Source organism: Ostrinia nubilalis, chromosome 1 (assembly GCF_963855985.1).
Source record: "Ostrinia nubilalis chromosome 1, ilOstNubi1.1, whole genome shotgun sequence".
NCBI lineage: Eukaryota > Metazoa > Arthropoda > Insecta > Lepidoptera > Crambidae > Ostrinia > Ostrinia nubilalis.
Genome location: NC_087088.1, coordinates 11,569,115 through 11,583,736, shown reverse-complemented (window position 1 = coordinate 11,583,736; position 14,622 = coordinate 11,569,115). Strand labels below are relative to the sequence as shown.

Below are 14,622 nucleotides of genomic sequence, written 5' to 3'. Positions count from 1 at the left end.
AATTAATTCCTACTTCTATACTGAATGTCTATAAATATTTAGGCTACTTTATTGCTTACCTATTACAGAGCAAAGATCAAAATTCGATTAAATTGCTTATTTTGAAGTTTGATGGGTTGAATTCATTGAACTTCATTGTTTACACCAATCACAGTACAGTATTTGTGACTGAGATTCCAATCCAGTTTTGAGAGTTGTTTTGTTATACAATAGTTACACTTGTCTCCAGCAGGACTCGAACCCACAAAGTTCTGACATTGGAATCCGGTACAGAACTGCTAATTATGTTACAAAAGCCATCCACCTCAAATCTCTGTATTTTTCAACTCATCATCATCATTTCAGCCACATGACGTCCAATGCTGTATCTACCTACCTACATAGACCGCTCCCAAAGATTAACTTCAAACTTGTGCCAAGTAAGATCTCCTTAGATGGATCAACATTACTTACTGGGAATTCTTCACTCGCCTGCAGACCCTCAATTCAATAGACCCGCTTCTCACAGACTTGAAGAGTTGTAACGCTTCCACATGCGCTAACTCATGGCACGCCTGACCGTTCACCGCCAGCACTTCGTCTCCTGGAAGAAGGTAAACAATCATGATTAGCCAAGCCAAATGGAATCTAATTTCTGGGATACAAGCATCAAATTAGCTATTCGTCTCCTGGAATATAGTAAACGTCATTCATAATTAACCAAGCTTAATACAACCTAATGTCCAGGAGACAAGCATCAAATTGGCAATCCACGTATCGACAATGCGGTAACAAAATCGCGCATTGTTAGACACTTGCTTTCGCTATAAACTCGACTAGTAACAGATCATAAACATCAGTATTCTATGAATGTAAATTTATCTACAGGAAACAATATACGCTGCACATAAAATGCTCAATGAGAAACTTCTATTAGGCTGGAGGATAATTGTATGTGGAAACGTCAATTAGTGGACATTACGTATTAGCAGTATTAGTACTAATTTATTGTTAATTAGCCTTTACTCGCGGCTCTGCTCGCGTGAAATTTGGCTGAAATACCTAAATGAGTTATTAAGAGCCTAGGACAGAATCCACATTGTTGGGTGTTCTAAACTAGGTAAAATAATATTAGGTACCAGGCAAGTAATAGGTATAAACATAGTCAAATAATTTGAATATGAACGTCTGTGAGGTAAATAAAATAAAGTCTTTTGTTTTGAATTTAGAATAAATGCGTGAAATAACATAAATAGGTAAATAAGTAGTCGGACCTGTACTTGGTTTCTGAAGTGCGTATCATTTAGGTGCAGTAATTAGGTACAAGTTATTATGTCCGTGTACTATTAGTATTAAGGGTCAAATAAACAGGTCTATTTGTAAATAAATAACATTAAATAGACGCAGTTAAATAAACATTACTATCGTGTTTTATGACTATTATTGCTACAAATCGAGGATACTTATCGGTACCGATGCAACATTATAAGCTCTTTGTTGAACTAACACAATAGTTTCCTATTCTTTATTCTTATCAATGGCATTTCTTAGAGACTTGCAGTCATTATAAATGGATGGTAATTGCTTAACTTATTTTACGACAGTGTGATTAATTACCTGCTTTTAATCTGCCATCGTCGATCGCTTGCCCCTGGGGTAGGATGCTTTTTATGAAGATGCCGAGCGGTCCCCGGGGAGAGTCACGTCCACCAACAATAGTGAATCCAAGCGGTTTCTTCCCGTGTCCCTTCTCAAACGTGATCGTGTGGTAAGTGTGCGTCGGCGCCCGCGGCCGTCTTGGCAATGTGCAGAAATTCGCGGCATTCGGCGTTTGTATATCACTGTCACAGTCCTGTCTGTCCTTATATCTATCCGTGGCACAGTCCGGCACGTCCACGTCCACGATATCGCCCGCACAACTGAGCGCCAGTCCGTCTTTGTTAGCCCCGCCGTAGCTCACCACTTGCCGCCGCAGCAGTTTGTTATTCATGCTGCTGTAACTCGCGTTCTGGCCCTTGAGGAAATGTGAATGCGAGTTGGCCGCGCTGTCGGCCGGCTCGTCCGCAGATAGCGCGCTGCGATTACAAGCCGACTCATCCTGCGACCGCCGACGGTCTATCCTGACGTCATATTTATCAACACGTTTTTCCTTTCCTAAAATTATTGCGTTCTCGTAGTCGACCGAACTCTCGCGCATGAGGATGACGTTTCTCTGTCTGGACTCCACTGATTTTTCTCGCTGTCTGCAGATGACGATGTCTATTTCTGATGATCCCGATTTCAACGCGTCTTTCGCCTCAGCCATCGTCAGGTCCCGGAGTCGGCGTCCGTTCACATTGAGCAACTCGTCCCCAATGCGCAACGTGCCTTCTCTGGAAAATGCAAAAGCCTACGTCAACCATGATTCAACTTACGTAATAAAATAGGTAAATCCCTATTTACTTTGTGAAGTAAACAAACAAACGATCAAAAATTAACTTTAGTTTAGTCTCACTAGTCACATTTTGACCTACAAACATAAGGGCTAATGTTTGTCTGATAAGACAAGAATTTGTGCCTAAACAATAAATATCGATGTAAAGAATTTTATCACCTATCGCACAGATAAGCTTTTACTTGGTTAGGGCTTGATAAAATTTGTCAGTTAACAAATAGAAATTCAATAAATTATAAGAAATTTACTTACTTTTCAGCTAAACCTCCAGGAACGACGTGAGCAACTAAGTAGCCTACGTGACCTTCATCAGACAGTTTTGTTTTAGCGATGAATATTCCCATTTCGTCCGATGGATTTCTTCTCATTATTCTAACAACTTTAAATTCAGACTGCCCTTTATCTGCTTTTCCTCCTCTTGATGGTTTCCTGCAAGGTGGTATTGGCGGGATTCCCGTATCTCCCAAACTAGCATCTCTCTGCCGCATCTTTTGTTTTTCAGTAAGTTGTAAGTATTGTGGTTCTGCGTAATCACTATTACTATTATTCTTTGGCATACGCCTAAGTATCTCTTTGCGATCTAACGATAAAGCTCTTTGGGTATGTCGTGGTCTTGGTTTAGGATGATCACTTATTCTTTCTCTACTCAACCTCCCTGATGATCTCGGTTTAGGGTAGCTTTGATCACCAGAAACGCTCCTACCATGACACGGCGCTAAAGGATTAATATGTGAAGCAGAACTTTCACATCGGGAAGAGATTCTATCACTGTCAAAAATTGAAGATGCTGCAGATTCATTGACTAGGATTCCAGAGTCAGCATCTTCACAGTCTTGAATTAAAACGTTTTCATCATCACATGAAACTTGGTAAACGTCATCATGGAACACAGATGTGCTAGTTTTTTGGAACTCGTCCAAGCCAGGCAAAGCTCCATAAGAAAAACTACGTAGTTTTGCTTTCACCCCACCTCTTTTCTTCCTGCTTTTACTAGAACCACTGGATTTTAAAATGTTATCGTTGCTTCCATTTACTTCGTCCTCGTTTTCGCCATTCGGTCGGTATAATTTTGAAAGGAACTTATTAGTCGACGATTTTAAATACCGATCTGACATTGCTCTTAATTTAGCCGATAAGCAGGAACTGGGGCCGATAGTATCTTTGTCGGGTTTATTATTCTTATATTTATCAGTCTTGCTCATGTTATGAGATTTCATTGCCACTGGTGCATCGTCATAAGGTTCATAGTCGTCATTGAAAATTTGGTCACTGGATTTTGATAGCTTAGCTCCTACTTTAGGTATTGCGTGGTAACGGTCGCATTCAGAGCCCGAACTATAACATCTCGCACCTCGATTAGTAAACGATTTGCCTTCCCTCCATTGGTTTTCAATAGGACTAGTCATGCCTTTGGCGAAGAAAACATCGTCGTCATAATTTGGCATTTTTACCCAAGGGTTTTGGTTTTCGAATTCTATGTGAGCCTCAGAGTAATTGCCCGCGTAGCGGCAATGGTTTGCGTCCTCGACGTGGCCAAATCCGCTGCAGTCACTTCCTGAGGTTGACGCAGCATCTTCCGCGTGTCGTAATGGCCCATTAGACTTGAAGCATGATAGCTTGGTGTTCTTTACTTTGTCAAGCAACGGGTTTCGCTTTTCGCGATATACGGTATACTCTTTTTCCAAAGAGCCTCCACGGTTTTTACGAGTTTCATTATAGCCGTCCTGTGGTGAGGTGGGCCCGTTTTGTAGCGATATGCGGCGGGTGACCGGAGTCTCGCCGCCTCTATGGCACCGATGCGGGGACTTCTCGACGATAATGATTTGGTCGCTGAGATTGTAAAAGTTTGTTTCCACCGAGCTGCTGCTACTTTTTCGATTGCTGTAGCGCACTGGAGACAGATCTGAAAAAAAAAGAGAAAATGTGTTATTAAGTTTCTGCCAAAAATTGACAATTTGTAAAGTTAAGACTGCATGAAATAAATGAATACAGTAGCCTATTTTCAAACTAGTGCAACTGGGAATACGCACCCCTAATTTTCACGCACTACCAGGAACTTACGTCATTGCGTGAGGTAACTACTGCCATGTCATGTTTGTTTACATCTATGCACCACGTAATAAAATAGTCAATAGATGTAAGTAATGTTCTTCCTTATTAAATCTAGTCAAGTAATTATCTCCTTATTTTGCATCAAGCGACACTTCCCGTCACTAGTCGGTGTCGATATCCTTAAAGGACGTACGGAAAGTAAGTATATTACCATAAACGTATGTAACTGTGGTTAATTCGTAGAACAGAATTGAAAACCACAATGACGTCATATTAAGCAATGCGGTATAACTACAAGACTTTCCTGTTTCTTTGACAATAAGAAAATCACATTTTGGTAAAAAAATCTTGGTAAGAAAAACGACGTGCAATTTCAATGTCATACGTGTCACAATAATATATTAGTCTTTTTTTGAGCTTTAAAAATAGCAAAGTTAGATTTTATGCGTCGCTACAATTTTTCCAGTTGACAATAAATCATTGTGATTTTGTAGGCTATTTTAAAAACACTAACTGAATAAATATTTCTATGCATAAGTAGATGTTGATTTTATATTCGATATACATGCCTATATTAGTAAATAAATAATTTAATTATATTAAATCTTGTAATTGGTTGGTCAATGGTATTGGTAGGTCATGATGTCTCATGGCTCAACATAACCTCATTTTCCTAAACTATTTTTGGACCACGCGCTATTGAGACTTCATACTGTTGCATTGTGACGAACGGGTGTTACTTCTTTCTTATGCAAACAAAAGCACGTTGCGTATTTGTTACGCAAACGCAAGTTACAGCCTATCAATTAACTACGACAAAATGTTGTCATGCCTAATGAGTGCGTGCGAAGATATTACATGCCGATTGAATAGTAAGCAGATGAGCAAGTCGGTAACTGTATAAGTAGGCGTCATGCTCCCTCGACCACTTGAAATGTCCAAGCCAAATGTGTCGCTTAAAACGTTTTGTGTCACAGTTAAACGTTTTTGTTCTTTGGTTTAATGAAAACAGATTTGGGTAAATTCCCGTTGCGTTCTTGTAATCTGCCTTTATTTATTTGATATGTGATAGCCATAGCCTTCTTAAGTGGGGTTTAAAAGGTTATTTTATTCATGTCTTATTTAACAAAATGTACCTGTTGTACCTATCAAAATCTTAAATTGAAGTAATAATCAACGTTAAGAACATGTAATAATAATTTGCTATAAAACTAGAGCTTAGCTTAGTACAAGGCGGGGCTAACGGGTGCAAAAATAAATTACCAATAATCTCCAAAAACATTTAGCTTCTAGAATAGGCTGTGTACCTATCACTTGAAAAATACTTAATAAGTACACAATATTTGGCTTCGCAGGACTGTTCATACACTAATTTACAGAGACGTTAACTTTAATTATCTAAAAAATACGACATAATTATGCAGTCTTAAAAGTTCAGTCATTATCCTATTCATAAGTCAAGTTTTGTAATTATATCTTCATAGATTGTCTTTCGGAAAGCTCTTGCACCAACAAAGTGGTACTTACGCTGACAACACTTCTTAGTTGTATGTTCTCATGGACTTAACTTTGCGAAATTAAGTACCTACCTGGCGAATTTTAATTATTGTTTTACGCAAAGATTGCAAATGCAAACATATTTTTAAATAGGATTTTGAAATTATTCTTCAAAAACTACCGTATGGTGGCTTACATGGTATCTCAGTTGCTTTACAATTTTCATGAATTGTCTTTCTCTCCAAAAAATATGGTGACATCTTGTTAGTTAAATGTAGACACAGAAACAATTGTTTTGTCTACCTACAAGATAGAGAGTATTTTGTTTAAAAACGTATTTTATTTGACCTACCTACTTTGTTCATTTCCAAATTACTCAATACTGTCCAGTTCAAAAATATGCTTACGGTTATAATAAACACTAACCCCCTTACTAATAAAACTTACACGCTCGTTGATCAGTGTTTTAAAGTGACGTTTAGTATGGAAATGTCATTTTAAAACAGTGATCAACAACTGTGTAACTTTTTATTAGTAAGGGGGTTAATAACTAGCAATTAATAGTGAACTACAAAATTAATTTCAGCGCACCCATTTATAACCAAATGCCTGTTGTTTTGCGAAAGCAATTGTTTTGACAGGCCGCGTTTATTTATTACTTTAGGCGCTCGGAATAAGTAGTCCGCATGCACATAACTCAACTTTGACTTTATGAAACCCGGTGTCAAACGTATTTTACGAGTGTTTGTTATCTGACTGCACGCCACATATCTGCATTAATTTATTGGAATTGATAACGATGGTCACAGTTCAATCTTATACCGACTAGATTCTGCCTGCGGTTTCGCCTGAAAAGACTAGTCTGTCACTGAATATCTTATACGCCATAAACTTAAAACTATTCTGAAACGCGCTTTGTTTATTACCTTAACTTGATAAAATGATAAGGTGTGTCATACAAAACTGTATTCTTCCGTTCAGATTTTTTGAAACCAAACATTAGCCTAATCTGCACAGTTCAATTTATAATGTGATTTCATGGTTTTTACAATATCTAAGTGTAAAAGTGGCAAAGAAACAAACATAACAATAGCTCTAACTCGATGCATAGAGTTCTTATCTGCTTGATTGATGCTTCTTCATTTACATTAACTTAATGAGCGTATTTTACTCCAATAGGTCAGTTCAGGATTGAAATGGTATAGTATACAGATAATAATCTCGGAGTGTGAATTTATAGTTACATTAAAATCAACACTCTTTAGCTAAAATTTAAAGCTTGCTCTTTAAAAAGACCTCCTACAGCTACCTTTAAAATTACAGCATTACCAAGGGAACTGCAACTGCACAATTGTATTGTGGGTGGTATTTGTGACCGTCCTTAAATCTACTGCCTGCATTTAGACGCCAACACACAGCGCTTTAGGTGTAAGAATGAAGTAAACTGGCCGATTAAGTCTCACTAGAAAGCGTCATTTACAGCAATAAGTGCTAAAAAGCAAATTAATTGCGTGTTTTGTACAGCGAAGGTCTTTGGGAAGGAGAAACTAAGTCAGTGACATTCATTTGTCATTTATGGAACGGTAATAGAATAGAATGGATAGTGCACGGTGCTTACCGAAACTTTTGATGTAGAGAAAAAAGAAGATATAAAGTCATGATGAGGTCGTTTGAGAGATAGAGTTGAATCAGAAAAAATCTAAAGCAGAACTTTGACATGGAAATGACCTATTTTATGTATATCTGTAGTATGACATTGTGAAATTATGTAGTCTCAAAATGCGTACTGTTATCTGGAAAAGATTTAATGTGGATGAAAACAGTAAAGCACAATTTATTGTGCTGTTTGATGGACTCATAAATTATTATTTTTAGTATGGTAAACTGGGACAACTAATAAATAAAGAGTTGTACCTAACTTTCAATGCCCTAAAAACGTAGCACTGATGATGACGATGATGATGTATCTGTATAAAGACCATTTCGATTCCCAGTTGCATTAATAGACGGTTATTGCAGCCGATCCTTGTAAGCAAGCGTTCTAGCACTACCTGCCTACTACATGACATGCTAACAATAATGACGTTCGTTAGATAGAGTGAGGTTTGATTTGGGCTAGTGCGATACGGGTCGTAATTGCTCAAAAAATTGTGGCACTGGCTATGTATTTATTATGGAACAAATGTGAATTAGCTTACCGATTCTGGATCTCCGCGTAGACCGCGGTTCGGTCTCCGGCGAGACGGCGAGCAGCCGAGGCGGCTCGCCTTTCTTGAACCACCGCATCTTCGCCGTGATTTACGCCATCTTGAACTTGCTGAAACAATTGAAAAATATTGTTAAAATAAAACAAATTAATGTACGATTACTATTCAGTCATGAAGTAATTTAATTTTGCTTCGTAAGATAAGAAAGTCAATTCTAGGCTACAACTTAGTTTCTTAGGGATCAGGGATTCTACAACTTGTAGCATGATCCCTGATGATCGAGAATTTTGAAGATTTGCTTGAACGATAAGTCTGGAAAACTAGTAACAATTTCTTCTGTTATAAAGTTGCAGGGCTTGCTAGTCTTAACTGTATGAACTAGTAGCACGCAATAGCTTATAAAGTAGGAAAGTAACTAATAAGCTTGATAATTTTCATATTACCTATAATCTCAGTACTGACTGATCTGATAAGATTAATAATATTATGATAATTTTGTGGAAAGGTTAATTTTCTATTTAACCAATATAAACATAAGGAAAAATATTGTATCTTATGCAGGCAAGGTGTAACTAGACGGTAACAAATCAGATTGATATTATACATTGATTATAATAAGACTTTACCCAACGAAAAACACATCGACAGTCTCTAAGGAAAATACTGTGTAACAGGAAAAAGACCAAGTAATCAATACAATATGAATAAAACTACTCATATAAGATATGTATGATAATATTGGGACTTCTAAGAATATTATTTATAATTTGGATTAGTTATAACGTTGGATTATCTGGAAATTGAGGCCTAGAACTCTGAGGCGAGATAGACCAATTCTGTAACAACTGAATTGGCCCATGGTTTAAAAATACACCTTAACATCAACAAATACTTGGTAGGTACCATATTATACTAAGCTATTTCACAGCTGCTAGTGCTTAACTGTCTAAACGATTGGACACCGAGTCATTAACTCTAACTGGTTTCTTAACAAGTACGTCTCCTTTTACGATGCCCATTGCAAATACAATTTCTACATACGGTCAGAGGTGTACTTGCTCAAGAGTGTTTATTGGAGTTGTCATGCCATTTCGACACTGAAACTTCATTTAAGTGGCCTAATTGTTATAAACATTTTCAAAGTTGAGCCTTAAAAAGTATCAAATTAATATTCATTGCGACCCTAAGCAATGACTTTTATCCTGGTGGCAAAACTTAAATTAATACCAATATTAAAGTAATAAAATGGAATTGAGTTGGAAATTCAATACGAATTACCTACATCGTAATTTTCTTGTTATGACATTTTCTAAATTGGCAAATGCCTAATTACACAATTAATCAGATTAAAATTTAATTAAAATTTGAACGTGCGGCTGGACTACATACAAAATAAAAACAAAAATTCAAATCGAATTAAGCACTACATCTTGCATTCTTATCTAATGTCATCGACAAAAACTGGTAGTAATGCGACTCTATTAGCTCACTTAACCGTCAAAACATCGATCATCGATTACTATCGTAAGAATCGACACCAGCTTCGTTTCGACCACGTAACAATGTCTAACCTTGCTTGTGCCGTTGTGTAACCGTTTCATGATTTTTTGCAACAATCGAAGGCTACTCTATTTTGAGCCAGCGTCTAGGGTGTTAGAACACATTGAGTTACATAAGATCATTGTGTTATGGATTAGTTACTTTACATAGGTAAGTTATTTCAACCTTTGGAAACTGTTAAAAAACGGTCTATGGAAATGAAGAGGTGTGGTCGAAACTTCTTTGTAGAAAAGAATAGAATTATAAAGTAACCTTTCCCTGTGATAGTTGATATTTTATAGCAAGCTGGAGTGTCATGTCGAAGATACCATGACGAGTTTTGGAATGAAGACAGTCTTGTCAAGCGGGGGTAAATCCAGCAAGATTGACTAACGTCTTACGGAAGGTACTCGTACTAGTAGCGGTTTGGGGAAAATTTCAGAACAGCGGGCTCAAAGCTCAATTTAAAAAAAATCTAGAATGCTCTTTTAGATTCTGAAATTCAATGTCGTCTGGCGCATAAATTATATCGAAAATAATATTTTCAATTCCACAATCGGCAAAAAACAAGAATGACGCAACGGAGCAATCAAAATATTGTTATTACCCTTGATACATAAATAACTCGTTAGAATTTTTTCAAGATCACACACAATCGAGACGATTGAATTCGATTGTTCGCGAAATCGACTCTATAATTCGTCGCGTAACGCTTCATGGAACCTTTATTTACAAACAATTATGTATTGTTTGCGAGAAAATCTTACATAAGGAGCGTAATCTTCATTTTATAAGCGTACAAAGAATTCTGGTTATGTAAAAACAATCGGATTACTATTGTTTACATTTTTGTATTCTTTACAGTTTACACTAATACACGAGTGCATATAACATATTTATGACGGCATATCAAGCTTAACTGACGTAACTTAAGATACATTTTATTTTGTGGCAGAAATGTATAGTCTAATGTACTGTCGACTGTACCAATTTTTCAATAGTCACATCACAGCTTTTTAGTTATTTAGCTTAAGACAATACAAAACTCGAGACATCGGTATTAGAAATAGATGGACTCTATCAAATCTGTTTAAGAACTTAAGTTCTAGTAAGAAACTTTAGCCCTTTGCGGGATTTGTACCTGCGACCTCTGACTTTCTCAGAGTTACAATTACAAGGTGGAAACCTCAAGATTAGTTGTGAAGTTAAAGTGATCATCCAAGTGATCTAAATGTACCGATTAAACTTTGAAGAGTTAATTGGGTGGGTTAACTGGATCTGATTTATTAAAAGACTAACTTCTCACTGCGGCTTTGTGTGGATTTACTTAGATCTGACACAAAAGTCTTCACGATAGAAAAAGTTTTTAAACGTTATTTCCTTTAGAACACCTTCTTAAAGGTTTTTTTTATGACAATGTTCATAGCATTCTAATAAGGTCCAGTACCTAGGTTTTTAGTTTTACATTAGGTGTGGTGTTCTAAAAGTAGGTAATAAAATTGGTTCGTGTTGAAAAGGTTAATTTGAATTTATACTTATAATTTATACTTTAAAAGTAAATAACTGGCCTGTTTTATTATAAATGTCTATTGATTCATTTATAGATAATTTGGTACCAAAGAAACACGTCGATCTAAACATTATGATAGCTTAGGCTTCTTTTGTAGTTGGAATAGGTAGGTACTATTATGCAACAAAACTGAGTCTGATGTGCTATTAAACTATACAAAAAACTTATTTCAGACAGGTACTTACTAGCTGGCTTACGTCAGCCCGGCTTTAGAAACTTTTCAAAGCCACATAAAACCGCAAAGAATAAATTATTAAGATTCACTGAAAATTATTCCAAAAGCGTCCCATGAAGTTTGGACTGAGTTTATGAAAATGTTTAAGTTGATTTATTTTACATCGTTTGCGACTAGCTTTGGCATTTGACCTCGCTTGCGTGGTATACAATAAAATAAAAAGTTTTTAATACAGAAAAATAGTATTAATTCTCCCTTTAAAGAGCTGAAGAGTGATTTCCTAGAATAAAATTTTATAAATAATATTATAAGGATTGTTACATAAATAAAGCCTGTTTATAATTCTGACTGCTATTATAAACAATGATAAGACTAGAATGGTGTTGAATAAGTATTGAATATTCATAAGTCTCCAAAAGGTCTCCAGATGACGTGATTCCCATGGCGGTCAAATGACAGGCATTTAAAATAAAAAACAATGCTATTTAAAGCATTTTCCACAACAGCCTACAATATGACCTTAGCCACAAACAAATTAGAAATGAGTCTACGTCAAGCCGCTTTCACACGTCTTTAAACGGTCGATAAAAAGGAAAACCTATATCTACCCGCGTAATATACATATGTGAATAAAGCAGGGCTGTGAGTACTTTTAAACACTTTTGTCGGTAAAATAAGCTTGGGTTAATATAAGAACATACAATTCCAAATCCAATGAGATAAAATGATAGCCGGATTGATTCAACAGAAAATTTAAAACTAAGTACCTTAACGTAAATTTAAATCTAAAGTAAATAAATAAATAAGGCTTTATTGGTTTCTGGTTTATACAGCTGTTTTCGCTGTAATAAACTACGTTAAGTGTTAAAATTATTTAAAATACTTATTTTAATTCTACTGCTTCAATTTGAACTTCAACCTACGGCTTTTCGCTCACCAGGTTTTGCCTGCTGAGTTGCAAAGACGTTGGTCATAATAATTAGCATTGGCAATGCAACATACTAATAACTAATTAAAATCTTCTTATTTATTGACAGGTGACAACCCTAATCTGTTTTCATTGCGGTAACGATGTCCTTAGCCGGAGTTTTTCAATGCACTCTCACTTGTTCGGATTAATGACGTCTTGACGCTTACGTCTACAGAAAATTGGAAAAGTAAATAAGTTAAATAACATACCAATAATCTTTATATCAAAGAACATAGGGCATATTTTCCAAACATAAACATTTTATTGGCAAGAGAAAGGCAATGTTTTTTTTTTCAGATAAAGATCTTTATGGCTGACAATAAAAAAACAGGCTACTTAATTTTAGAAAAAAAAAATCAATATTCAGCTCGCAAGTATGTCGTAAATGTAAAATTTACAACCAGACAGATAACACTGAATAATAAGTTGGAGATCTATCACACAAATCTTAAGAAATCTTGTGGGTGTACATTAGACTTATTCATTAGACTCATACTAAACTCATTCAATACACTCTTTGAGCCTTATTGGCCTTCAAGGTTGCGTAGGCACCCGACTTGGATGGATAATAGTCAGTAGTTGAAACATCAGGAGGTCTACAAATTCTACAATGTCCTAAAGTGGTAAGAAGGTATATACAGGGTGGAATTTTGTAATGCCACCTGGAGGGAAAGTACTCTTAATACTGTAGATAGAAAATTTTACTGAAAGAAAACATTCCTTTATTTTTGAAAAGAAAGAGAACTGCATTCAAAGATTTTCGAATTTTTTTCGAAAATTCACTACACCATACCATACAATTTTCTGTACATAATTCAAATATTTTAAGATTTCATGGTTTTCCTATCATTTGATTTATGAAGTTTATTAGAGAGATCCTTATACTTAACCCTAACGATGGATGCAATAAAAATACGGGGTGTAATATTTAACAGATTTTAGTTGGTTCAATTCCCGGGTGTGGCAAGCAAATTTTTGGAAATCTTTGAATGCAGTTCCATTTCTTTTCAAAAATAAAGGAATGTTTTCTTTGAGATTTTTTTCTATCTACAATATTTTAGTACTTTCCCTCCAGGTGGCATTACAAAATTCCACTCTGTATAAAGTGTTTAGACTATTTTGTGTCCCATCTGAGAATTCAATCCAAGTCCTTTTGAGTTGAGAGAGTAGGTATCATTTTCTTATTTCGTAAATTGTTGTTATCAGGAAAGAAAATGCAACATTGATTTGCAATTACATATCATGAACAGTATGAGAAGAAATCGGATAGCCTTAATGGCCCTAGAACAATAGGTTATAACCATCGGCAGTCACTTTTATTGATGTTGTTCTATAAAACCACTGTTCCAACTTTCCCATCTAACTTTGTTGTGTAACAAGAGTCGCATTTCAACTCGATATAAATATCCGTATTGAGTGACCACAGTACATTATCTGTAGGAAGTGAGATGTTGAGAAAATTGCGATTTTCCTTTAAACATACGTTTTCCTGATATACAGTGTGAGTCACGTTAAAGTGTACGTATGAAAATAGATGAAACTAGACCTTTTTTTATCGACAAAAAAGTGGTCAAAAAATTTTTGAGATTTTTTTTTAATTTTTTATAGAATTTTTTTTCTTCCAATTACTTATTGTAAAGAAAACGTAATAACTTTTAAACTAAGCGGTATATCCTGATAAAATAAAAACAGTAACAATGCTAAATAACAGGCAATACTAAAAAAATACATAAAATACACAAAAAAGGCCAACAAATAATAAAAAATGATACTTTTTGAAAAAAATCTGCTTTAAAATTCGTGTTTTTTTTTGGTTATTTAATAAATTTCTCCAAAAAATGCCCCTATAACAGGTGGTTTTTATTACTTTGTATTATTCTCTATCGTATTATCTTTGTAAAACCAAAAATCGCATGTCTCTATCCCTATTACAACATTTGCTATGATCGTTTGAACAAAGGCCTGCCACAACATTTTTCTCCGCTACAGTTAGAGACAATTTTAATTTTAACTAAAATGCTTATTTTACTTTGAAATCTTTTGTTTTTATTTGAAATCTAACTTGTCTTTATCAAAATAATAAATCTAGAGCCATTTTCAGTTTCGTTGTTAACGAAGCGTTGAATGGCGCGCCCGGAGAGGCTTAGTTCAAACGATCATTGCAAACGTTGTGATAGGGATAGAGACATGCGATTTTTG

At 35.5% G+C, this 14,622-nt stretch overlaps 2 protein-coding genes across 3 annotated transcripts in view; one reads left to right on the top strand and one right to left on the bottom strand.

Annotated features, from left to right (window-relative positions):
* The window catches only part of LOC135075830 (NADH dehydrogenase [ubiquinone] flavoprotein 2, mitochondrial-like), a 219,418-nt gene that overhangs the window by 88,071 nt on the left and 116,725 nt on the right, over positions 1-14,622 (top strand). The window lies entirely within an intron of this gene.
* Positions 1-14,622, bottom strand: part of LOC135072018 (uncharacterized) — a 60,981-nt gene that overhangs the window by 2,197 nt on the left and 44,162 nt on the right. For both annotated transcript variants that reach the window (XM_063965945.1, XM_063965952.1), the window contains exons 2-5: positions 8,161-8,279; positions 2,666-4,316; positions 1,597-2,351; positions 454-583 (exon numbers count right to left, since the gene is read on the bottom strand). In XM_063965945.1, the coding sequence (XP_063822015.1) occupies positions 454-583; positions 1,597-2,351; positions 2,666-4,316; positions 8,161-8,248 (2,624 nt within the window). In that variant the 5' untranslated portion in view covers positions 8,249-8,279. The remainder of the gene's footprint in view (positions 1-453; positions 584-1,596; positions 2,352-2,665; positions 4,317-8,160; positions 8,280-14,622) is intronic.